This window comes from Protopterus annectens, chromosome 1.part0 (genome assembly GCF_019279795.1).
Source record: "Protopterus annectens isolate FY-2018-M chromosome 1.part0, PAN1.0, whole genome shotgun sequence".
NCBI lineage: Eukaryota > Metazoa > Chordata > Ceratodontiformes > Protopteridae > Protopterus > Protopterus annectens.
The window spans coordinates 591,289,858-591,317,629 of record NC_056725.1 but is presented as its reverse complement, the minus strand read 5'-3'; the positions used below and the strand labels follow the sequence as shown (position 1 = coordinate 591,317,629).

At 42.2% G+C, this 27,772-nt stretch overlaps 1 protein-coding gene across 1 annotated transcript in view; it reads right to left on the bottom strand.

The window, feature by feature from the left end:
- Nucleotides 1-27,772, bottom strand: part of IARS2 (isoleucyl-tRNA synthetase 2, mitochondrial) — a 1,410,425-nt gene that overhangs the window by 221,192 nt on the left and 1,161,461 nt on the right. Inside the window, exon 20 of the mRNA XM_044061644.1 lies at nt 1,089-1,234. Coding sequence (XP_043917579.1) covers nt 1,089-1,234 — 146 coding nt within the window. The remainder of the gene's footprint in view (nt 1-1,088; nt 1,235-27,772) is intronic.

Sequence of the window (27,772 nt, the reverse complement as noted above, 5' to 3'; positions counted from 1 at the left end):
TCCGAACGGTCGCCTCATCTTGGCTGGGTTTAACTGATTTGTCTTTGCGCTTCTTCGGAGAAGCGGGCGCCGGAGAATCCGACGGCATATTATAATTGCACCGCTTCCCAAAGACCAGCCTAGCACAATCTAACCTTCGCTTAATAGTGCGTTTATTGAACCTAGCACAAAAGCGACACCCAACAACGCTGTGCTCAGGCCCCAAACAAGGAATACACAAAGAATGATAATCCCTATGCGGTATCTGTTTCCCACAAGAAATACAGTTATTCACTTTTTCTGACATCCGGTAAAACACTGAGGCAAGAAAACCAAAATATTCCCAACGGGTACTTAGCCAACTTGGATTCGGTCTGAAACTCCGAATTCGAAAAATTTCAGAACGCCGAACGGCACTTGCAATGCTGCTTCTGCATCGGACCATGCGGCAAAAAAGACTGAGGAAATGACGTCGGTCATGTGCTTTTGTACCCTGACGTCCTGATGTCAGTTTTAAGCGCCTTGACCGACGTCAGCCTAATACTTTGGTATTCGGGCCGACCGAGGACAGTGGCCTACCCATATGTAAGGACTGCAGCAATGTGAGATGAAGAACATCTACCGTTTGTGCATGATATTATATTATACTTAATAAATCCTAAATTTGATATTACGTTAAAAAATAAATGTAGAAAAAACAAATTAGTTCACCAATACCCATACTTATGTGGATATAAAAAGATGAAGTATGTAGGTACATGGATTAAAAATAACTCTTTTGAATGAGTCTTGTGACTTTAGGCCTAAAAATAACATGCATTTCTATATAAAAGTGAAATTTTCATTGTTATAAATAATAATGTATGGAAATGATGTATTAAATTTTGTTTTACTAAAATTCACGATGAGCAAGAATATCTCAAACCATTTGAATGAATTGCCCTTTATATAAAGGGAGCAATAAATAGTATGGGGACAGCCCTTTTGAAGCTGGTCAGTAATAAAGGAGTACACACACACACACACACACACACACACACACACACACACACACACACACACACACACACACACACACACTTTTTATATGATAAATAATTAACACTTACCTTTAGCATAAGGTAAATGTTGGTACACTTCCTCAGCTAGATGAGGAAGAACAGGTGCAAAAGATCGTGTTACAACATCAGCAACCTCAGCCAAAACAGTCTGACATGAGCGACGCCTGAGATTTCCTTCTTTTTCACAGTACAACCTGCAAAAACAGCAGAAATGGATAAGAATTAGTTATATTTTACTTCTTAAAATATTTTCAGTTTAGAATAGACAACAAAAGTACAAATGCCCATTACTATTACATTTCTTACATATCTTCTGAAGACCTAGTTTCTTACTCTGTTTTTTAAAAGTTTTAGAACATAAGTGTATAAAACAGCCTACTACACCACCAAAACAATGAAAGAAAAGTCAAATAACCAGCTTACTACAGTTTTAGTTCTCCTGTCATTCTGTAATATGCAAAATACATAAAGACGTGTACACTCTGAATCAATAAATGAGCCTTTACTTGCCTGAACTCTCCCTTCCTTTACACCTTCTCTTGCATGATTAAACCTTGCCCATCAATATCACAGCCACCCTTAGGGATCACTCCTTGAGGGCCAGGGATCTTCCTCCTTTAAGACCTTTTAACAGTATGGGATATACATCCTTTCTGATTTCCAATTCATTCCCTTTAAACACCTTACATATGTAATGATGAGGTCACTGATGGGGGTATGCTCTCAAAAGGAATGTCACAATAAACCTTGGAAAAAAGGAGCAACTCAAAAGAACTGGTAGTTCTGCAATTAATATTAATTTAGACGTGTCTTGACCCCTAAAAGTTCAGGAACAGAAAATTTGCTAGTAGTCCCCATCTAAACATATTAAACTTGACTTCACTTACAACCAGCCTGAAGGTGCACATTATACAAATAAACAATTTCTTGATGGGAGCATCAAGTTAGGATTGCATCAAAGATCATCACAGTTGGTGAACTTTAACTGCAACTTGATGACTTTCCTGACTACCAGTGTCCAAAAGGTTCTAGGTTTACTATCATACCGTCAATTGTCTTTTGGGCACACATGTTTATCAGTGCCTCAGCTACAAAGAGCTTGAACAGGGTCCACTAGGCGCTCACATCCCAAACATTCCCCTAGCATATAGATTAAACTCTTCTGAAGGTAGGAGTTCAGCTCATCCCATAAAGAACTCAATGCTAAGCTATCCAAGGCCACTCTCACTGTGTGTCTGGGTTTCCTGCATCTGTGTAGCTTCCTTCCTGGTCATATGACCTATCTCACTATCAAGTAGTGACCAGCTGATGGTTTAGAATCTTTCAGATTTAAGTATCTCAAACATAAGGCTTCAATCAGATGACATAACTGTGAAGTTAATTGCGGACCACTGGCCCAAGATGTTCTGGTACCCAGTAATATTTACAAATATCCTTCTGTTCAAACATGGTGTTCATTCTATGCAATGATGGGCACAGACGTCCAATAAAAATTTTAGGTTTAGATCAGGCAAGTCATTCCTTCAATCACACCACTTCAGGTATCTCCACCACTCTACACATAAGGAAATACGTCTCTCAGTATAAGTACAGAGTCAACAGATGTAACCTATCAAGCTCTGCATACATGGTCTCCAAGAAGGCTGAATATTCTGAACAGCTATGCTATTCATTTAAAGTGGCCTAGATTATTAGCATATGCAAAAAATACAACTTTACTCCAGCAGAAAGGAAGTGCTTTTTGATGGTTTGCAATGAAGATGGATGAATAAAAATGTAACAACTTAAACAGTGTTGCATTATCTTTGTCAAACAGTAACATTAAAATTCCGGGTCTATATTATATCATCGAACCCTTAAAAAAGCAAACGATGAAGAATCGACCCCATGTAAGCAAAAGCTCAGAACAGTGATTTTTTTCCAAGAAAAAAAAATCGCTGTTCCAAAAAAAAAAAATTGAAATAATACATAAAGTGGGGGGCTTTGCCCCCCACACCCCCCTATTTAAATAAACCAACTCCGAGATCGCACTACAGTGCAGAAAAACGGCAAAGTAATGGAAGTGGCCAAGCAAATTCTTTCCCTGGGAAAGAATTCACTTAAAAGCCGCTTTGCTATTTTGCCTTTTCGTTGTTTTAAGTTCGACCATTCGATAGAATGCATCTTCGGTCATCTAATAGGAACCCAAAATTTCAGGTGTAAGAATGGTTATAATGCTGTTGCCATTTTCTGTTCAAATACTGATGAAAAATGTCTTGTCAAAGGGTAAAATGAAGGCGATGTTTGCAGAGTAGTAGTAAAAGCAAAAACTGCTAACTCTTTGAAGACAACAAAGAAAGTAAATTTAGTAGTACTTGTTAACTCTACTGATGTGGAATTTTCTTTCTGCTGAGAGTTATGATGTGCACTGTTTCTACCTTCTCTAGTAGACAGTCGCGACAAGAGGTATTCATATTTGGACCGCAAATAGTCCACAGGTTACTTCTGACAAGAATGAGGTGGGGCCCATTCTTACCCCCACCCTCCCATTCCCAGGTCAGGGAACTAGCCCTGTTTAACAGTCTGTTCTGATCTAATTTCCTGTGGCTGTTAGCCAAATGTACTAGTTTAGTGTCATATGATTGCCTGTATACTGGCAAAGATAGCTTTATTTTATTTTTAAGTTATCATTTCAGCTGAATGGCAAATATTAAGAAACAGTCTAACCATAATAAGTATGCACAAACTGGCACACTACTCTCTACAAGCAACTAAACAACAAGCACTACTTTGCTTCTGTTACTGTGAATAGCAGGTACTACAATTACTTGTAAACTAGTCTGTAAGAGTATAAGAAACATTTGGCCCTCTATTCTGTAAAAGACAAAAGCAATTGGAACAAATCTGTGACTTATAAAACATGAACAACCCAAAAATAGCAACAGCAACTAAACACAAAAAACTAAACAATTCTGACTCGCAAATTCCACAACAAGGCCTCTCAAGGAGGTCAGAGATGATTTATTTGATAAAAAATGCTTAGTGCTGTTATCCTAAACCTATATCAGGACTTAATCAGAACACATAAAACATGGCCTAAATAATATGCCCTTACAATGTGGGAGTCACTAAATCCTTGGTACACTGAGAAGGTACCTTGCTACATGCAGTGTTATACAATTATCAAGCTTGAGCCAGGAAAGGTGGGTAGGCAGGTGTATGCATTTCAATTTGTTAATAAATCATTAAGTAATGTACAGACTACAGCTTCCTAAAACTAATCAGATCATTAAACCTACTAGCTTGTAAATTAATATGAGACAAAGACAATAACCCAACCACTCTCTCACACCCAATTTTCTAAATAAGGTTATTAATATTAGCCTACTTCACCTAGACAGTTAAATGCATTCCTCACTGGGGAAAATATTTTACACTGGAACCCAAGCTAAAGGACCTTAAAAACTCTCTAAATAAGCACAACTTCAAACAAATTGTAAAATAACCCAAATGGCCTCTGGGTTTAACTTTAGTAAAGTCTTGCATCTTGCTGGTATAAAAGAATCTGCTCAGAGCTTCCTTGGGCCTGTGGCTACATGATTTGGTTTGCTTCTAACCATATGGAAATACTAAGCTGATACAAGTAGATTTTTTGCACTTACTACAACTGTGTGTGATATTTAATAACTCTGTACTGCATTTATTATCACTGTTTTTCTGCCTGCATTGTTAAAGAAACCTTGTTACTGTATTGCTCTTAGGTTGTTGATTGCCTTGCGTCTGTTCTGATATCTGTCTCCATTTTATTTTCCCACCTACCCACCCAACTGTTGTTGTATTCTTAAAACTTGGTGGCTTTTGAGTTACCTGCTTCTACTATAAACTTGACATTGGACACTCCTCCCAGTTCTATTGCATCTGCTTATTCTACTGAGTACAGTAGACATTTGGGAAGGCCCATCCCCTTAGTTTCTTAACCTTGAAGTATCTTCTGTTTCTTTCCTTACTACTTAAAAATACACATTTTTCAGCTCCCTTTACTGTATTTATCTTTTACTCCTACTTTATTTTGGTTTTGTTGCTTGTTCTTAACAGTGTTCAATACCACTTATTCTGCTGCATTTATTACTGCTTGTTTGTAGCCTGATTAAATTGTAATTGTTATTCAAGTCTCTTAGTTTTGGTTTAAGGACTTGGGCTTCAGGCCACTTATTTTTCATTAAGAAGGTTTGTGGTCTGCACTCTTGTGGGAGTAGAGGGTTGCCTCTGCCCTTCTGAGCTGGGAATTGCTGGGTGAAGGCTTACTGTGTTTTTGTTCCGGTTTAAGCACGTGAGTTCCAAACCAGTTATTTTATATTAGGAAGTTTTGTGGTCTAGCCTCTTGTGGCAGGAGAGGATAGCCTACACACTCCTAAGCTGGGAATTGCTGGTTGAAAGCTCAGTGTGTATGTTACTCTGAAAGTGTCTTAGTTCTGGTTTAAGCACTTGGGCTCCAAATTATTTTATGTTGGGAGAGTTGAGGTCTACACTCTTGTGGCAGGAGTGTGTGACCTACACCCTTCTAAGCTGGGAACTGCTGATGAAAGCTTATTGCGCCTGTTATTCTAAGTGTCTCTATTTTGGTTTAAGCACTTGGGTTCCAAATCAGTTACTTTACATTAGGAAGATTTGTGGTCTAATCTCTTGTGGCAGAAGAGGATAGCCTACACCCTTCTAAGCTGGAAATTGCTGGCTGAAGGTCTACAGTGTCTGTTATTCTGAGGTGTCTTAGTTCTGACTTAAGCACTTGGGCTTCAAAACTAGTTGTCTTACATTGAGAGGGTCTGTGGTCTAGACTCTTGTGGTGGGAGAGTGTGACCTTCACCCTTCTAAGCTGGGAACTGCTGGTGAATTGCTGCTTCATTCAAACTGTTTTTTTGCTGTTGTGACTGTAATTTTATGCACTTTGAATTTCTAGTACTTCTGCATTTTATAGCTTAGGCCAGATTCAATCTTGTTGTATCCAGACTGTGTTGTGTCATTTGAGCATTAAAATCAGCTCTTCACTGAGATACTAAAAGATCTGAGGCGTCCATTGCTTCCAACTAACTATAAGTACCTGTTTTTGCTTTTATATTGCACTTTTAATTTGTATTTCCATTCTACTGTCTGTTTGAATTGTCTGAACTGTTTTTTGCCACATTTTACTGTACACTGTGCTAGTTGAGCTGTAGCATAGCCCAGTTCCAGGCTTACTGTTTCTGGGTCTGTTTTGTAACTTCTGGGCATCAAATTCAAGCCATCCTTGTGGGTGAAGGCCCTTCTGCACCCTTGTGGAAGGAGAGTACTGTCTGGGTCCCATCTAATCGGGGGAGATTGGACTAGATGTCAGAAAGAGCATCCTTATTGGCTATTTGAGTTAAAATGGTTATTTCTTCTTTTATTTAAGCCCTGCATTTGTGCTTGTTTGCGTGTAGCTTACCATCATGCACTGCTGCATGGCAGTGGTTACTGTTAATGGATACAGACAAACAATTTGCTTGTGGTCCTCCAAAGGTTTTTCGTGGCCCTGTTCTGCTGTCAGGTGGAACACTAAACCTAGCCTCAGAGGTACCAACACACCTCTAAACTTAGCCTCAGAGGTACCAATACACCTCTCACCCACTAGCAATTCCTAAGTGTAACCTCTTTTCCTGACCACATAAATTTAACTAACACTACTGGCAGACAATTTCCCACAGTTTCTCCAGCCAGCTTGGTCGACATGGGCATCCTGAGGCAGTGCAGCAACTGCCTCATGTTTACAAACAACCCTCTACTCCTAGTCCACATAAACTCAACATATGAGAGATGCAACTATATTGAGATCCTTGAATCCATGCTCTCTCACATACCAGTCAGTACATATGACAATGAGCAGGTTTGTCAGCATGTACACCTCACCTCTTACTTCACCCAAACACATACCACATATATCTACATATACGGAGGGCCTCACCAGAGACCTCCGAAACACAAGCACGCTACACATAATACTTCCTCTACAGAACACAACACACATCATGAACCAGTGTCTCAACTGTCAAGCCCTTAAGGAAAACCAGGTGACTCCAATGTGAGACACACAGATGTCCCTCTCACCAGACTGGATAAGGAAAAGGATACAGCTGTCTGTCAGGTGCTAATATCTGCCATATCAAGCATGCACTCAAGTCTCTCAACAACAGGTACTGTTATGACTCTGTCACAGTCCATGTTTGTGTGAATGACTTGAGATGTACCTCTCTAGACTATATGAAGAGAGATGACTGAGCTCTCAAATATGTGTCTCAGGCAGGTATGTCCCTAGCCTTAAGCATCATTTTACCTTCGCCTAGAATGATGCCTCGCTGCAAACAGAAAATGACTGACTTCAATAATTGGCTTAGTTTCTGATGTCATTCTAAGGGGATCCAGTACTTGTTAGCCAGGTCTATATTAAATAATCAAACTTTCAAAAGTTCAACTGTCATATGGTCAACACCATATGATCAAACTTTTAAAAGTTCGAAAATCTAATAAAAAAAAAATAAACTACACAAATAACCTACCTGAACATTTTACACCCCGCCGCTCTTTAAATAAACCAACTCTGAGATCACACTACAGTGCACAAAAGGGAAATCTTCCCATTCCGCACTGTACGGAGATCTCCGTTAAAACATTCAAACTTTCAAAAATTCAATCATATGGTGTTGATCATATGACAGTCAAACTTTTGAAAGTTCGATCATCCAATATAGACCCTGTTAGCTTAGGATGACATAATCGACAGACCTTGATGCTTTGCCAGAGATGGTCTTCATCTATCACCCCTGGGATGTCAGCTATTGCCTGAAGCTCTTGCCAACCCCATAATGTCTTTTTTAGGCAGTGTCTCAAGGACAAAATTACCGAAGTAAAAACTCCCTCTAAAAACAACCTCAAGGTTATGTTGCTAAGTGCTAGGAGTTTTAACATGAAAATGCACTCACTGGAAGCAGTCCTCAGCTTGGAATATGCAGACATTTGTGCAGTCATGGAGACCTGCTTCAAGGCTGTGGAGAGCACCCCAGCCATATCGGGTTACATCTCCTTCCACACGTTCAGACCACAAACTGAAGGCATGAAAACTAAAGGAGGTGGCGTATCAATACTAATTAAAAATAAATACATATCCAGATTGGTTAAACCGTATGATCTCCTTTAGTTACTTCAGGTGCAATTAACTGGTGGCAGGACACATAGTCAAGTCATTGCCAGATACAGGACCCCTTCCATGAATCAGGAGAGCCACTCTGGCTATTTGGATCTACTTAAGTTTATCAAGATACATCCGAACACCATGGTTTTGGGCAACTTTAACGAATCCATTGACTGGGTAAATTACTCGTGCTCAAACTCACTTGCCCAAAGGTTCCTTGACTTCTTTAACTCCAATGCCCTGGACCAGCTGACCGACACCTCCACAAGGGGTGCCAATATCCTGGATCTGGTGCTTACCAGTAAGAGGCCCACTGTGAGGTCTTCCCGGTCTTCCCTGGTGAGATCTGACCACAAATCAGTTTCATTCAAAATTATTATTACAACTGACCCCCCCCCCCCCCCCCAGCAGCAACTAAACTAAAACATTTCTCCAAAGCAGATTATAACCTCTTATGGAATGATATAAATAGCTTCACTGCACGCCCACCCAGATGGAACTGGCAACTATGCAGAGTTCTACACCAATGCTTTATGCAAACACCTGTATAACTGCATTGACTCGGCTGTACCTGACAGAACCAAAATAAGCTCCTCAATGAAGAGCAAACCTGCCTGGTGGACAGCTGCCATTAACAGGATTTACAATAATAATAAGAAATTGCTGTCTAAGAGTAAGAGGGAGCGAGCCCTAAACTGGAATAACTCCCTTCTCAGCTTAAACAAGCAAATAAGATTTTTTGTGAGGTCCTCCAAAGCAAATTATGAATCCAAATTTAGCTCCTCAACTAAGGACAACCATAAGGCATTCTATTGTTACATCCGTTACCGAAAAGGAGAGGCCCAGACTTGTGCCAAACTGGTAGTTAATGATGCTTTTTGGCTGACAGTCTCTGTGAAAACTTCAAACCCCTGTCCCTGCCACATATATCCCATGACATCCTTACCACCTACCCCTTACTTGCATCTCTGAAGAGCAGGTTGTAAATGCCCTAAGACCAAAAACACAGTATCTATGGGACCTGATAACATCCCTGGCTGTGTTCTACATGGGCTCCAATAAGAACTGGCAACACCATTGTGTAGTCTTTTCAATCACAGTCTAAGCACCAGCTTTGTCCCAGCTGAATGGAAAGCGGCCACTATTATTCCCTTGTACAAAGGTGGTGCTTCCACTGACTCTGGGAATTATAGACCTATTAGCCAGACTAGCCTTAACTGCAAGGCCATGGAGCGAATCATCATGGACCTTATCAACAAAGATATAGGTAATCTCCAAACACTTAACCCTACTCAGGTTGGATTTGTCAAAGGAAGATCATGCCTGCTAAACTTGGTGGATTTCTTCGAGGCAGTCACCTAGGCCCTGGACGAGGGAAAATCTGTGCATACTGCCTACCTAGATTTGGACAAGGTTTTTGACAAAATCCCCCATTCAGGCATCATTGACAAATTCATCCAGCTAGGTATCAGCCCTTATATCATTAGATGGTTCACTAACTGGCTCACTGATAGGACAAGTACAGTCAAAATAGGGGAATCCACCTCCAGCAGCAGACCTGTAACCAGTGGTGTTCCACAGGGATCACTCCTGGGACCTCTACTGTTTGGAATCTATTTCACCAAAGAACAAGCAAAAACTAAAGGTCTGTGGCTGACAAAGTTTGCTGATTACTGCAAACTGGGAGTGGTCATAGAATCTCCAAATGATGTCAACATCCGGCAAGAGGGTTTTACACAAACAAATGATTGCTGTAAAGTCATGGCCTTAAATGCAATGCAAAAACAAATGTATTATCATCCCTTTCAGTAAGAGTGGTGTTCTTGCTAACTACCACATCAATAGCAAGACCCTAAATACGCACTCATTGGTGAGAGACCTGGGCACACGAATTGACAGCAATCTTACCTTTGATCACTATGCCTCCACAGTGGTAAGAATGTTATTCTATAGTGCTCATCTCATAGGTAAAGGCATTGCCTCCAGAAAAAAAGAAGTTATAACCTTCCAGTACTCTTCCCTCATCAGGCTAATAACTGAGTACAACACCCTTTTTATGTACTTTTCCAAGCACCTGCAGCAATTGCAGAAACCACAGAGGTTCCTCACAAGGAAAATTTGAGGTCTTCAGCACCTGTCCTATGTGGATCATCTGAAATCACTGTCACTTTATTCTGTTTCATACAGACTACTCAGAAGTGATCTTTGCCTTGCATATAAGGCAATCTCGGACCCTGCTTTATTGGAAATGCTGTATATCCACAAGTCAAATGGTACAGATTTGTCTCCCAGAGGTTACCACACCTTTGGAACAGACTTCTACTTCTTGTCAGAGCATCTCACTGGCCCTCCTCAAACACAATCTGGACAACTGGATAGGTAACCGTACATTCACCCCAGGGGTTCAACCTGTGTCCCTTTTGGTCACCGGCATTATGTGCTGATTGTGGAAATAAGGGTACAACTTGACTAGGCTTGTAAGGGCCCGAGGTCCATTAGCCTATATAGACCCAACCCACATACCAGTAAATATACCACAATGAGCTGGACTCGCAATAATACCTTGAGAGTCTTCTCTCGCAAGTGTAGAAGCGTCATTCTTTGGCAAGCACTGCATTATCTGAATTGCATTCTTAGCAAAATTTCCCAGATCTCAAGTATCTCATTAGGTAGAGATATTTTTAAATATGGACACCAAATATTATGATGGAACATTCTGTCATACATTCATTGGTCCTGTTACACAAAACACCCAGCTGTAACACTGCTCTTGAATACATTCTTAATTTCATACTTCCATACTTCCACTGCAAGTACATTCTACCCATTGCAGAAGGAAGCACCTCAAGGGAACACAGCATCACAGATTACTCCAGTATTAAAAAATATATTTCTTTGTCTGCAAGGCAGTATGCAGTAAGCACAAAATTGCAGTGCATAAGATGATTATGAACATTACCATAACATCAAGAAAAAATGCAAAAGATCAACAATGGAGAAACTCCATAGCTGAAGCAACATTCTCTTGCCCTATTTGGGAATAGTAAAGATGTCCAGAAATAAATTAATAACTTGGTGGGCAACGGTAACCAAATGAAATAGATTCCCTATATGACAACAGGAAGCTTATTCATTCTCCAAAGATAAAAGCCGATGCATTTGTAATTTTTTGTAATGTGAACCACACAACAGCTTAGTTGTGTGAAGCTGTATGTTAACAGGCTGTAAAACACATCATATATAAGCTTACCTGGCTATACTGATTTTCTGTTTATTGAAGTCTCGCTGTTTTCAGATTAGGAAATGGTTGATAGAAACCCTTAGCAATGAACATCCAAGGTCTTTGCACCTTTGTCCCTAAATTTCCTTGCGCCCCTGATACATTTATAGCAGAACCTGCTAAGGAGAATTAGCAACTTTCAAGAAAATAATCTGGAAGGAGGGCCAAACTCCATTTCTCAGAACACAAGGTAAAGCATCAGCTTGCACAGTAATGTGTTCTTAATGATGGTAAAAGATCTTGATATCTGTGCAGCCCAAATGTGAGTAATCAGTCACCCTAAAAGTAGAAGAATGAGTGATATAGGACTACCCATTGCCTGAGCAATTGGGTTTGAGTGGACTATAAGCAATTCTGTAAGAGTAGAGATTAAAACAGTAATGTTCTGGCACACGTGTGGTGCTGTTTGAGGTTGTATGTTTTTGTGAAACACTTTGCTAACAAATGCAAGCCACTTATTAACAGTATTAAATATAGACAATTCAGTGAGGGTTTGAGAAGGATAAAGGTGACGCCAAATGATCAGCAATGGAAGATAAAGGCAGTGTTGCAGAAACAGTATATTTTTAGGGTAAAACTGGTGTGAGATTAGACCTAGGACACCATGATGCTCATCATTTGCCACCTGGAGAAGTTAAAAAGGTGTTAAGACTGAATGTGATTGTTGAACTTCAGGTATACTGCTGAACTAGTTACCAGCTCCATTTTGGCTTTGGAGCTAGAGATCTACAAAAAAAGAAGTTATGTCTTACCATAACGTTCCATCTGTGTTCTTGATCCTCTTTCAGTCATTACGCATGGGTATCGGTTCCGAGCTCGGAACCGAGCCGGCCATTTTCCAAGCTCGCATCAGCTTCAAACTCTCAAGCTAAACTCTTACCCACAATCCCCCTCTCCCTGTTACTTCAGATTGAGTTTGCAAGTTAAAGAACGTAGAGGCTACCTCTGGTCAAATAACCTAAGAGAACTGGATGGTGAGATCCACTAGAAACCACAGGAGGGGGAAGGAGGGAGGGTCGTAATGACTGAACGAGGATCAACAATACAGATGGAATGTTATAGTAAGACATAACTTCTTTATCCAATATTGTTAATCCTCGTTCATTCCTTACGCATGGGACAAAGTCCCCAGCTTCCTCTGTTCCTGGGAGGCTCTCATGGAAGGACATTCCTGAGCTGAAAGATGCTCTTCCCCTGGAGGCCAAATCCAATTTGCAATGATTGATAAAGGTATGAGGCGTAGCCCAAGTTGCAGTTGCACAGATGTCATGTAAAGAAGCTCTGGCATGGAAGGCAGCGGAAGTTGCCACCGACCTTGTTGAATGAGCTTTCATGGTAGTAGGCAACAAGATATTACGTTGTGTGTAAATAAAGGTCACACAGTCCTTCAACCATCTAGCTAATGTGACCTTAGCAACAGCAGATCCTAATCTAGATTCAGAAAAGGCCAAAAATAACTGGTCAGCTTTACGAAAGGGTTTAGTCCTGTTTAAGTAAAAATGGATTTGCCTGTGTATATCTAGGGTATGTAGGCAATACTCTCCTCTGCTTGAATGGTTGGGAAAGAAAACTGGCAATTCAATGGCTTGATTAATGGACATTTCAGAGATCACTTTAGGCAGAAATGACGGATTAGTTCTCAGAGACACTCTATCTCTATGAAAAATCAAGTATGGACTCTTGATACATAATGCTTGAAGTTCAGAAATACGTCTGGCAGAAGTAATAGTGACCAAAAAAGTACAGTTTTGTACCTACCATAAATGTAGATGTTCGAGTGTACACCCTGCTGCAGTCATCACACTTGGGTTATCCTGTCATCAGGCGGTCCCACAGTCGGCCAGCATTCCAAAGTCTTGGTCCGGCGTTGGTTGCTGTCGCTTCTTCCCTGACGTCAGTGCACCAGGGGTATATATATTGCAACCGACACCATTTTCTTCAGTTTTTCTTGCCCCAGATGTCAGGTGCCCCCAAAAAGGTGGTCAGTAATTAGTACCAAATTGAGTAAATTTTGCAAAAACACAAAATCCCTCCAGCTATAAGCAAATACATCAGGAAGGTATTGTAGAGATTTTAGCCAGTTAGTTCAGAGGGGATGGAGGGAGGGTAACCTGGACTGCAGCAGGGTGTACACTCGAACATCTACATTTATGGTAGGTACAAAACTGTACTATGTTCATCGTGTTACCCTGCTGCAGTCATCACACTTGGGTTGAATCCCAAAGCTAAGGATGGGTGGAGGAATCATAGAGGGTTATTGGAGGCTAGAAGGCCCTGCAGAACTGCAGTGGCAAAGCCAGCTCTAGTCTTAGAGTAAAGTGGTAAGTGATAGTGTTTGGTAAAGGTGTGTACTGAACTCCAAGTTGCAGCTTCCAAAATCTCCTTGGTTGGAACCCCCCCTGAGGAAGGCTGCAGATGTAGCTGTTGCCCTGGTAGAGTGGGCCCTAATGGTAGCAGGAACTGGTTTTCCATGATGGGTATAGCAAAAATGAATGCAATGTCATATCCATTTGGAAATGGTTTGTTTTGATATAGCCTTCCCTTGTGAAGCTGTAGCATAGGATACAAAGAGCTGGTCAGATTTTCTGAAAACCTTAGTTTTATCCAAGTAGTAATGAAGTTGTCTGTGAATGTCCAAGGAATGCAGGAGTCTTTCTCCTTTGTTCTGTGGATTTGGGAAGAAGGTGGGTAAGTGGATGGTTTGATTTAAAGTCACACTGGAAACCACCTCAGGCATGAAGGAAGGATTAGTTCGTAGAGAAACTCTGTCTTGATGGAAAATGAGGAAAGGTTCCACTACCATTAGTGCCTGTAGCTCTGAGACTCTTCTAGCTGAAGTTATTGCTAGCAGCAGGGCAGTCTTCCATGATAGAAACTGTAGATCTGCAGAGAAAGCTGGTTCAAAGGGAGGTAGCGTAAGTTTTTCCAGAACAAAATTGAGGTCCCATGTTGGTGTAGGTGCTCTCCTGGGGGGTCTAATGTTTTTTGCCCCTCTGAGGAACTGTCTTAGAAGTGGATGCGAAAATAAGGGTGGATCCGTGTTGTAGTGGGCTGAAATAGCTGATGCATGGATTTTAATGGAAGAAAAAGAAAGTCCTTTGTGCAACATCTCAGTTAAGTACTGTAGAATCTGAGGCATGTGAGGCTGAAGTGTGTCTTAGTCTTTAGCTTGGTTCCAGGCACAAAACCTTTTCCATTTGTCCGAATAGGCCTTCTTGGTGCTGGGTCTCCTAGCTTCCAGAATAAAATCCATAACTGCTTGGGAAAGAGGAGCTGGCTGGATGCTTAGGTGATTTGCCATGCAGCCAGATTTAAGGTTTTGAGCTGGCTGTGAAGAATCTGATTGTTTTGCTGTGTGAGCAAATGGGCAATTTGTGGTAAAATCCAAGGTGGACCCTGGGCCATATTCCTCAAATGTGGGTACCAGTGCTGGCGTGGCCAGTCTGGGGCTATGAGTATCAGTCGTGGTCTCTCCTTTCTGACTTTCAAAAGCACCTTTGTGAGGAGAGGCAATGGAGGGAAGGCATATACTGTCAGGTTTTTCCAAATGAATGAGAGTGCGTCCACTTTCCAAGCTTGGTGGTGCAGTGTCCTTGTACAAAATTTTGTTGGTTGATAGTTTTGAGGACTGGCAAACAGGTCTATGTCTGGAAGGCCCCATTTTTGAGTTATCATTGCAAATACTTGTGGATCCAGTTTCCACTCGTGGGGGTCCATGATGTTTCTGCTGAGGTCGTCTGCCAATGTGTTCTTTTTTCCTGGCAGGAATTGAGCTTGTAACTGAACTTGGTAAGCCAGAGCTGTGTTCCACAAGGTCATTGCTTGCCTCCATAGAGGGTAGGAGTGTGTACCCCCTTGTTTGTTTATGTACCACATTACTGTGGTGTTGTCCGTCCTTATTGTAAGTTGTCCTGGATGTAATAGATTCTTGAAGGCTGTCAGAGCATTCTGTACAGCTAGCATCTCTTTTTGATTGATGTGCAGATTCCTTTGATCTGCAGTCCATACGCCTTGAACGCACTGTCCTGCCATGTGTGCCCCCCAGGCGTAGTCTGATGCATCTGTTGTCATAGTTTGCCTGGCTGGGTGAAAGGCTGACCCTTGTTGAGGTGACATGCCTGTGACCACCATAGAAACTCCTGTTGTAGGCAGGGAATGAGAGATATCATTGTGTCCAAGCTGTGGCTGTGTTGAGACCATATGCTTTTTAGTTACCACTATAATTTCCTCATATGCAGCTTTGCAAACGGTATTAGTAGTATGCAAGATGCCATGAAGCCCAAGGCCTGCAGAATTTTTCTTGCAGGTAGTTAGGTCTTTGTTGCCATTGTTTTGAAATATTGAGTCAGTTGTAGTTGTTTGTCTGGCATCAGATAAGCCTTCTGGGCCATTGTATTCAAGCTGGCACCCAGGAATGTCATATTTTGTGAGGGTACTAGTTTTGATTTCTTTTTGTTTACTGTGTACCCTAGGCAACTTAGAAGATGTTTTACAAAAGCCAGATGTTGTAAGAGGATGTCCTTGCTTTCTGCTTGGATGAGGCAGTCATCCAGGTATGGGTATATTTGAATTCCTCTTTGTCTGCAGTATGCAATTACTGGTGGCAGGCATTTTGTGAAGACCCTGGGCGCAGTAGATAAGCCAAAGGGCAGTGCAGAGAATTGGTAATAGGTTGAACCTGCAATGAAACGGAGGTATCTTCCGCAACTTTGTCTGATAGGGACATGCAGGTATGCCTCCTTGAGGTCCAACGTTACTAGCCATGCTTTCTTGCCCAACATGGGAAGAAGCTGCTGTAGTGTTAGCATCTTGAATTTGGGTACTTGTAAGAAGGTGTTTAGAATTGAAAGGTCCAGATTTGGTCTCCAGGCATTGTCCTTTCTGGGAACTAGAAAGAGTCTTGAGTAAAAACCTTGGCCTTGCTCTCGAGTAGGTACCAGTTGAATGGCTCTCATGTTCATGAGAGCTGTAATTTGTTTTTGTGCCTCTGCCCATTGATTTTGTGGCAGGTTTGGCATTCCTCTTTTCACTGGCAAGGAGTGAAAGTGGAATCTGTATCCTCGAAAAATTATGTCCAATACCCATTTGTCCTTTGTGACAATGTGCCAATTGTTTGAAAAAAGTCCGAATTTTCCTCCCAAGGGGGCTGCCAAGAGAGTGTTGCTTGGCCAGATGAGGTGCAAGTCATTGAGTTTGCCTTCTGTTAGGTTGGGACCTGTCTTCTCCTCCCTTCTGTGTTGCAGTGCCCCATTGTCGAGGTTTGTACTGGGCTTGTGGTTGTCCTCTGCCTCTTGGACGTCTGTATTTACCCCTCTGTGGTCTGTCAGTAGCTGGAAAGGACCAATTTTTTGTTGGCCAATTTCTGCTGAAGCAAGGGGGCTGTACCTGTAGGAAATCTTTGACTGTCTGCATAGATTTTGCCTTATCCTCCATTTTCTTTAATACTTCTTCTGCTTTAACTCCAAAAAGAACATCCTGCTGTAAGGGAGCATCTATAAGCTTTGCTTTAACATGATCAGGTAGAGCTTGTTCCTTTAACCAAGCATGTCTACGTATAACAGACCCAATGACAGCTGCTCTGCAGGAGGCCTCCAGAGAATCAAACCCACACTGTAAGGTGCGTTTGCCCACCTGTTCAGTTGCATGCAACAGATCCTGAATTTCTTTCAATTCAGACTGTTGAGGGAGAGTGGTGATTCTTTGCTTTAACTGTGAGATTAGAAATTGCTGATACTTAAGCATGTGAAATTGGCAATTTAGTGCCCTCATAGCTAGAGTGGCTGAGGTGTAAACCTTTTTCCCCCATCTGTCTAGTGCTCTGGAATCCCTTTCAGAGGGTACAGGATTTTTAGCCATAGAAGCCTTAGCCCCTTTGGGACCCTGGGAGATTGTCTCTGGGTCAGCAACAGGACTTTTATATAGAAATTTATGGGAATCAGGCACTCTGTAGTATCTGTCAGGCTTGGCCGGAGCAGGAGGTAGAGAGTCTGGGTTCAAACTGGATTCTAAGTAAACATCATCCACAATGTCTAACACGGGTGGGATGGCAAGTGGTCTGTGCTGGGGGAGTAAAAGAAACTCTCTGAGCCTTTTCTTTGAGTCAGAGTAGTCCTGACCTTCCCAGTGGAAATGTTCCCTCATAGTGTGTAAAGTTTCCCCGAAGGAATAGTCTTCAGGAGGAGAAGCTGAGGGAATGGAATCCTCAGCATCAGAATCTTCATAAGGGGAGAAGGGGTAATCTTGGTCTTCAGAAGAGGCTGAAGAAATGGACACTTGTTCAGAGGATGCATAATCTTCCTCTTGTCTAGGTCTTTTGTCAGGAGGAGGCTGGGAATTTAAAGAGATCAAATCTTCAGCGATTTTGAGCATCTGTTTCTTAGGCATGGGGCCTTGAACAGGGGACTGAAATGCAGTCCTTTTAGATTTAATAGGAGTCTTCGTCTTAGGATACGTTTTAATGGTAAGCGTCTTCGGTCTGAAAACGCCTTCAGAAACCGAAGGCGTTTCAGCAGCATCGGCATCTTTATCAGCAATGTCGTCGGTAGGGCCTGAACAAAATGGTTGCGTTGGCCTGGTACATTTCGTCAAAAGTTCCGAAGCGGTCACGGGTTCCAAATCTGCGGTAGTCAGGAGCTGCGTCGGAGCCTCACTGAGGACCAGAGAACCGGAGACCGGACCAGCCGAGGCCTCGGAATCTGGCTTAGGCCTGGGCTGTCTGTCCTTATCCTTGCGTTTTTTTGTGCATGCCGGTAGTCGGTTGCTCCGACGGCATACTGTAATTAAATTTTCTACCAAAGTAGTGTCATGCGAAATCAAAGCGTGTTTTAATAGTACATTTATTAAACCTAGCACAAAAATGACAACTAGTGACATCGTGGTCTGGGCCTAGGCAAGGTATGCAATAAGAATGAAAATCCTTATGAGGTATTTGCTTCCCACAAGAAATACAATTGTTAACTTTTTCTGACATCGGTCTGAGGCAAGAAAAGTTTCCCCAACGGGGTACTTAGCTTTATAGAAGACTTCAGTCTGAAATTCAAATTCGAAAATCTCAGGAGTCGGCCGACCGGCACTTGCGAACTGCTTCTGCTTCGGGCACCGCGCGGCAAGACTGAAGAAAATGGCGTCGGTTGCAATATATATACCCCTGGCGCACTGACGTCAGGGAAGAAGTGACAGCAACCGACGCCAGACCAAGACTTTGGAATTCCGGCCGACTGCGGGACCGCCTGACGACAGGATAACCCAAGTGTGATGACTGTAGCAGGGTAACACGATGAACATCAAGGTTTTCCATGACAAATACTTGAGGTCGCAAGAAGAGGCTGGTTCGAAAGGTGCCATTCTCAGAGCTTGTAGAACTAATGATAAATCCCATGGTTGAATAGGTTCTCTAAAAGGTGGCTTCAGATGATTCACACCTTTTATGAAGGTCTTGCACAATTTATGGGACATGAGAGGAATCTTGGACACCCTCATGAAAATTAGAAATTGCAGCCAAATAAACTCTAATGGTAGAGGCCGATAGACCCGATTGAAACAGGTCGGCCAGATAGTCTAGTATTATCAACACTGGTGCTGAAAAGGGGTCTACATGTTTATCTTTCAGCCAACAGGTAAATCTTTTCCATTTGCTCAGATAAGTAATTCTAGTGGAAGACTTATGAGAAGCAATGAGAATATCACGTACTGGTAAAGAAAGATCATTCTGCCTGGCAATCAAGGGAATAGCCAAGCCATTAGCTTCAGGCTGTTCAGGTTGGGATGAATCAGGTTCTGTGGGTGTGAGATCAACTCTGAGATTGGATGGAGAATCCATGGTCGATCTAGTAGGTGAGGCCAAAGGAATGGGAACCAAATCTGTCGGGGCCAATATGGTGCTATGAGTATTACCTTGCTCTTCAACCACCGGGCTTTCTTCAGAAACTTGGGAATGAGAGGAAAGAGTGGAAATGCGTAGAGAAGACCCGAGGGCCAATCATGGACTAGAGCGTCCCTGGTTGACTGTCCCGGAGGGGGAATCAGGGCGAAGTAGTTGCTGCATTTGTAGTTGGTCGGGGATGCTAAGAGGTCACAGCAAGGACGGCCCCAGCGGTGGAAGATCTCCGCCACTATCAAGGGATTCAGGGATCACTCATGAGGTTGAAGAATGCACCTGCTGAGTCTGTCTGTTATCACGTTGGAACTCCCGGGAATGTGCATTGCTAAAAGAAAACAGTTGGTAGCCATCACCCATTGCCATATCCTCATGGCCTCTCAACAAAGGGGATAAGATTTGGTTCCACCTTGCTTGTTGATGTACCAGACTACCGCCATGTTGTCTGATTGAATCGCAATTGTCCCAGACGGCAACAGAGGATGGAATGCTTGCAACACCAGAAGCACCGCCCTCAGCTCTAGAACAATTTTATGCAGATGGGCCTCCAGTTGGGACCAAGTGCCTTGGACTGTCTGTCCCTGACATAGCCCCCCCACCCCATCAGGGAGGCGTCCATGGTCACTGTGGCCTTGGGTTGCTGGGGGGAGAAGGGGCGAGACCATTGTGACAGATTGTGTCATCCACCAATTTAAATCCTGTTTGCACCTGTGGGTTACTCGAATCATGGCTAAAAGAGGATGCTGAAAGGGATACCATTGGGTGAGCAGTAGCCATTGTAGAAGCCTCATGTGAAACCTGGCCAGGGGAACAATGGTGATAGAGGCTGCCATGGAATCCAACAGCTGTAGAACCGAGTGAGCTGTGGATTTTTCCTTTGAAAGGATTGGAATTAGTTGTTGCTTTATCCTTAAAATTCTGTGCTGTGGAATAGCAGCTCTGCAGTTTTTTTTGTGTCCAAGATAATCCCTATGAATTCTGTCGACTGAGATGGGGTGAGATTGGATTTGTGCCAGTTTATGATTATGCCTAGCCTTTGAGGAATGAGGAGAGAGTATGCCAGGGCTTTTCCAGTAGATGTCTGGTGGGGGCGGAAACGAGCCAGTCATCTAGGTACGGAAACACCTGGAATCCTTGAAGTCGCAAGTGAGCTGTGACAACTGCCATGCACTTTGTGAACACTATTTGGGCTGTAGAGAGTCCGAAGGGCAGTACTCTGAACTGGTAATGACTGGCTCCCGCACGGAAGCGCAGAAATCTTCTTGATGGCCTGTCCACCTTTATGTGGTAGTATGCATCTTGAAGATCTATAGAGCACATACAATCGTCTTTTTCCAAAAGCGGGAGGATAGACTGTCTTGTGATCATCCGGAATTTTTGTAATCTCAAAAACTTGTTCATTACACTGAGATCCAAAATTGGTCTCCAGTCCCTGGTTTTCTTTGGCACCAAAAATAGTCTTGAGTAGAATCCGGATCCTATCTGGTCTGGAGGGACTACTTGGATGACTCTTTTTCTTAGCAGCTTTTCTATCTCTAGTTCTGCTTCTTCCCTTTGACTGAGTAGAACGTCGGGAAGATTTTTTGAAGGGACGGGACGAAGATCGAAGGGGATATGATAACCTCTGGTTATGATCCTTTGTACCCAAGTATCAGTGGTGATGGTTAGCCAGGCAGAAGGGTACAAGGAGAAACGTCCCCCAACCACCTCCAGAGGAAAGGGGTTGGACCGCTCTTCAGGAGCGCTGGTAGGATTGACCAGGGAAAAAATCCCTGGAACCCTGGTTACGTGGTACCCCTCTGCCCCAAAAGGACCGTCTTCCCTGTGAGTTTCCCCCTCTGCCTCTGGGGGAGAACTCGGCCTGTGTGTCATGGAAAGGACCCTGAGATTTCTTGAACCATATCTTCCCACTCTTTTGGTTTTGGGAGAAAGCACGTTGAGGGGAAGAATAACAGACACCTACGGCAGAAAGGGTCTTGCCGTCCTGTTCACATCTGGCCAGTGTGCTTTTAACTTTGGGCCCAAACAGCGAGGAGGGCTCAATGGGGGCATTAAGAAAGGAAGACTTAAAAGGTTCCGCGAAGTTGCACAAGTGCATCCAGTCGTGTCGTCTCAAGACCGCAGCTGAACCCGCCGCTCTAGCTGCTCCCTCTGATGCGTAAGATATCAATCGCATAGAGGAGTTAGAAATAGACTCAATGGTGGCCAGCTGAGAGGCCACATTGTCACGGACCTCATCAGACACTGCACCAGTCAAGGTTTCAGACAGCTCAGAAACCAGATCCCTTTGAAGCCTGGTAAAATGTGCTATATAATTCAGGGACCTGATAGCAAAGGTCGCTGAAGCAAAGTGTGCTTCCCTATTCTGTCCAGGGCCCAGGACTCTCTGTTAGGCAGGTGGACAGTCTGGTTTTCTTCTTCTGCCAGATCCTTTATTGTTGTGGCCTCCACCACCAAAGCATCTACAGGAAGACCTTTGGACCAATGGGGATCCGAAGCAGGAGGGGACAACATCTTATCTGGCCTCCGGGGAATAGCTTCGACGGTATCAGGGGCCTTCCAAGCACGCTGCACGATGAACTTCACCAGTTCATCGGCAGGTAGAGTAACCCAGGAGGTAGGGGGCCGGGTGCAAAAGGCCTGCAGAACACAGATTCCTTAGGGGTCGGATTAGAGGACTGTCAGTCACCTCTCTGTTTCAGGATTTCCAGGATATCGCCAAAGGATACCTCAGAGGGTGACCGAGGGCATCCTTCCCCTTCATCGAAATCTGTGTCTTCGGTGAGGGTCTCCTTTGTGGAGTCCATGTGCTTCCTCTTACACGAACTTTTCCGGTGGACTTCCTCAGTGGGAGAATCTGGGGAAGACAAAGGAAAGGGGGATTCCTGAGGGAATATGTCCTGAGGCCCTTGCACCCAGTGTCCGCTAGGTGCAACTTGTGAAATCAGTGCACCAGAGGTGGGCGGAGGTATAGACAGTCCGGTATCGTCAGCAGCAGAGAAAGCCTTCTCCATCAGTTGAAGACTGGTCCACCTGGAGAGGAGTGTATGTCTAGGACACGGGGCACTCCTCCCCTAAGTGGCTCAGCCTGCTGACCCGGAGTCCTTGGATGGCTGTGGAGCAGCAAGCTGTGTGTGTTACAGCTGACATCCTGGGTCGTAGCAAAACTTTCCTGCCTCAAAGGCAACTGCGGTTCCTTAGTGAGGTCCATACAGGGAGCCGCAGAAGAGGAAGACTGTACTATATCCATGGATTCAAAGGCAATAAAGGAGGAGAATAAGAAGGTGTCTTTGGAGATGGGTGATCACCTCCCAAGGAAGGATAGTTCCTGAGGGGTGGAATACCTCTGGGCCAAGAATGCCTGGTCCACAAGACACAACACATCATGTTTGGAAAGGCTTCTAGTGGACTTCACAGAGACTGAGGGAGAAACAGGCCTGTCCACAAAACAGGCAGACTCGGATGCCCATCTCATCTGACCGCACCAAGGACAACGGTGCCGAGAAAGACTGAACTACTGTAGTCTGCACCGAAGAAGTCATCGGTGCCGATATCATTGTCTGCACCGACACAGGGATCCGTGCCGAAGTGGTTGTCGGTGCCGAAGCTGGAACCAACAAAACTGAAGTCAACAATAAAGGCCTCTGTTCCGAGGAAGATCTCGGAGCCGACACGGTCAAGGTCTGCACCGACTGAATGGTCAGTGCCAATACAGTGGTAATGGTCTGAACGGAGGAGCCCCTTGGTGTCGATATGTAGAAGGCTGCAGGAGAGGACGGAGCCAAAATCATTAATGGAGCCAAAGGCCTTGGTGCCGAAGGTCTGGGCACCGAAAGTACTGGGGCTGACAGAGAGCTCCAGAGCCGAAATTTTACCCTTTTTAGTTTTTGGTTGGTGAGAGTCCCCAGCCGGGGACGAAGGCAAGGATTTAGCCTTAGTAGAAACATCCATTTTCTTATGGGCTTTAGGAGGGGTTAAGACCTCTGACCCAGAAATAGCCTCTGAAAAGGGAGATTTTAGAAGTCCTTTCAGTATCAGCTTGTTTTAACTTTCTAACAAAGTTCTATCAGAAAAGTTCTCACAAATAGTACAAGGTGGTTCAACAAATAAATGGGAAGCTCCCAAACAATAAACACATAAAGTGCAAAAGTAGGTAGTTTGTGTCCACAATCAGAACACCGTTTAAAACCCGGACTACCTTTTTTATCTGCCATATTAACTAATAGAAAAGTACCAACAATGGTACAAGAGAGTACCCAAAGTTATGAAACAGAAAGGGAAAAAGATTACCAACGATGGTAAAGAGAAAATTACCTCACGGTAAAAAAGGTAAATAAAGGACAGAAAAAACCTGAGGAAATTATGAACGCTAGATGCGATAGGGCAAGAGACAATAAAATATCAACTTTTCTGACAGAAAAGTAATTTGTAAAGTAATTAAACAACAATTGACTGTACTTAGCTCAACAGAAGTAGCTTGACATGACCGGATGGCAATGCGGCAAATGAAATCTAAGGTAACAGGGAGAGGGGGGTTGTGGGTAAGAGTTTAGCTCGAGAGTTTGAAGCTGACGCGAGCTTGGAAAATGTCCGGCTCGGTTCCAAGCTCGGAACCGATACCCATGTGTAAGGAATGAACGAGGATTAACAATATCAGATAATCTATTTACTGGTATTCAAGTGAAACAACTTATTAAAATATTAAAGTTCAAACATTTGAGTTTCTGTATACCTGCATCAAAGACATACACAGAAATTAGAAGGGCAAGATCTAAATGTTAGTGGATAGGGCAAGATCTAAATGTTAGTGGATCCTTAAGCGACTGCATGGCAGAGCTGCAAATGAATTATGCTGATTCAAGTGATCTGATTCATATGAAATCCACAACAAATAACATCTGGAAGAATACGGTACAGCTATGTGAAAAATTAGTGGCCTGAGTTAATTCAAACAACAAAAGTTTTGTAGAAATATTGACTGCTCTTACATGCTACTGTTATACTGTTCACTCACTACAAATAAAAATGGCAGGGACCTGAACTAAATAAACAGAATTAAAAGAAAAGCATGAGGATTTGCACACTAAATTGGAAGGCAGACTGACAAGAGAATTTTTCCATTTTTTATGAATACTAGAAAGGACTGAAGGGACTACTTGCATAGAATTCATGAAATAAATTTTGCACACATGGACAGGAATTCCTCAATCAGAAATTCATTTAGCAAGTGCACCTCTAGACTTCATGCAAGGCGATCTACAATCTAGAAAACAAACAAGACCTATCCTAGAGAAATTACAATTTTTTCAACAAAAAGAGCTAATATTACGTAAATTATGATAAAAAAGAAAACTGAATACAATCAGAGAAATTCAAGTCTACATTGATAAAGACTTTTCATCTGTTAGGAAAAAGACAACAAATTTATTGGTATTACTAGACTGTGCTATAGAAAGAGATTAAAATCCAAGATGTGGTACCTGCTTATTTTAAAGCACATTTGCCAAGTGAAGTAAAAGCCTACCTAGATATTACAAATGAAAAAATGACACAAATCAATATACAGATAAGAAGTTCCTTGTAGATCTGGATAAAGGCTTGCAAACCAAAAATATATAGACTATATCAACAACAAAGAAGAGGGATGCAAAATCTGTCACGTGTACGTCTCAGGAAGCAGTGGGACACACACTGCGAAAGCGCTTACGTTTTATTCTCTGTTCTTTGTCGAATAAATAGTATATCTGTTGAAACCATTGGTTGGACTTGCATCCCACTTCTTTGTTGTTAATAAATCAATATATGTCTAATAAAAATCATTTGGAAATGCAAATAATGGAGAATTTAGAAGATAAAAATTTACAGCAGCTGTGACAGACTTTCACTGAACCTGTTCCAGATGTTTAAAACAAAGATGGTATTTACTTATTTTTGCTACAAAATAGGTTTTGAGTTGCATTAAAGTTTTTCCTGTGGTTAAGGTACTGCATTACATTGTTTGCATATATAAAAGGCTTACACCTATATTTTCAGATTAGGTTCTGTTCATAAAATGCTGCATCTTGTTTAAACATGTGTCTAGTGCTGTATTTCATAAGCCCTGCACTTACCAGAGTTAAAGAATGCAATCCAAAACAGGGAAGGCAGGTGGGAAAAGGAAGCTTGGAAACTGGCTGGAGCCTGGGAGGCCTATTTCAGACTTCCCTCTAGAAAAGACTGAGCGACAGTTAGCACTGTCTAGGCAGAAGAGGAAGTCATGAAATATTTGAAAAAAGCATCAGTTAAGGATATTACCTTAAAACAGAATTCATGCTGAACTTTGAGAGGTATAATGCAGAGACTGGGAAGTTGACAACATGCCAGCCTCTAAGTAAAAGCACGTGAAATGCATTGAATAGCATACGTTTTTATTTCTGAATAACTCAAGCAGATAGCTAAAGCTGTAAAATAACACACTTATTTAATAACATAGTATAAAATTGTAAACTACAGCTGTCTTCTATTAGTTTATTATGCAGTAACCTCAGGCTAACAGGGGATCTGTGCAGCTCATGTTTCCTATTGGGTGTTGCAGTTGAGTTTGTTTAGTTTACTGGTACATCCAGCATGAGTTAAGAAGTGTGGCACAAGAACTTAAATGCAAAAGCAGATCAAAGTTCCCTACCTGTACAACCCTGAATGGGAATTTATCATTAACCAATGCACTATATTTGATACTTTAACATATGTTGTGATCACTTTACTTGCATACTTTTGTTGCCTCGCATTTGTAATTATTATGATTTAACTCCAATTAAATTATTACATAGTACTAGTACTTTCTATTTTTTCTCAAATGTTACAGTAGGGGATGCTTGATCTGTGAGTATACCTAGTGACAGTTGTACAACTAGGATGGAGTACATACCTCTCAACTGTCACTTTTGTCCATTATTTCTGGTCTGTTCCTCATAAAAGTTTTGGCTGTCTGGCACCCCTCCGAGGATAAAAGTCACTAAATAATAGCATACATTTCAGTTTCGGACTTCATATCCTTCAGAAAATGCAAGCCAACACAAATTCTGTTACTGTACCAACTTTTTAAGTTTATAAGAACAATATTTAATATACATCCCTATTTTTGGACATTTGTTCCGCCATTATTTTAGATTTTCCCAGATTTCTTGTGCTAAGAGACTGAAAAGCATGATGGGGTGAAGGGGGCAGCCATCCCAGGTGTCAAGTGCTAGGGAGAGTGACTAGCAGTGCTTTGCAGCATTTAAACGTGGTCTGAACCAAAGTGCTTTAGCACTTCCTGTGTACAGGATAAACTATGAGTTGGGGGGGCCGAGCAGGTGCCAGAATAGCAGAACAGCTAGCTACACCTCTGCCCAAACAACGTTAAGCAAACTGCTGTAGAAAGCGAATGTGTTGAGGAGAGGCTCATGTATTGGCCGAACAACAATTTTATATAGAAAAAACAACACAAAAGTGTAAGACTTCAGTATTCAGTGCAGAGAAATACTGGAAAGTATTACTGACATACAAGGGGTAAGTTAATACAAAGTGGGTCTGGGGGTGATTTTTACTCTCAATAATTAAATTAGACTTGCAGGGTATGAATGTACATCACGTCTTATTTGGGGAGATGTAATGCATTGAGCCAGGGGGTTGAATATGTAACTGTACATAGCTTTGTCAGTGATTAATTATCGTGAATGTATGATATTTATTTTATGTTTACCTGGATAGTATACTGATCACAAGTGACCATTTGCAGGTACTGCCCAGATACATTTAAAACTACAATAATGCTGATAAACATAGGGAATCTATGTTGAAAGGTTAGATCTAGAGCTGCATGCACTTGCTGGGTATAAGGAAAATATGACAAGGAAAACAGCATGTTATAAGAGAAAGGATAACTATAGACAGTTTAAAATGAATAAGAATGAATGTTAATGGTTTAATAGATACTGGGAAATATTCAAGGGAACTCTACTCTATAAAAGATAAATGTGCATATTGCCATGTTCCGAGAGACTTGTAAAGCTGAAATGGAACAGAATTAATTAATAAAGAGAGAGATATTATGTAGGATATAATGGGCAAAGAAAAACAATAGTGATTATCTTAATACCTAGGGTGGCTCATTTAATAATAGAGCTAATACTAGCAGATAAAGAAGCAAGATTTATACTGTTAAAATGGTACTGACTGGGTAAAACAATAACAATAGCCAACATTTAAATTAATCCAAAAACTGACCAGAAAGTAATAAGAAAGTTAATGAGGGATGTAATAACTTTTCATCAAAACATGTTGTGTACACATGACAACTAGAATGTCGCATCATTTAGGTCTGATGCTTGACACAGGACCCAGACACAATGCGATAAATAGGAAAGGAATGAGAA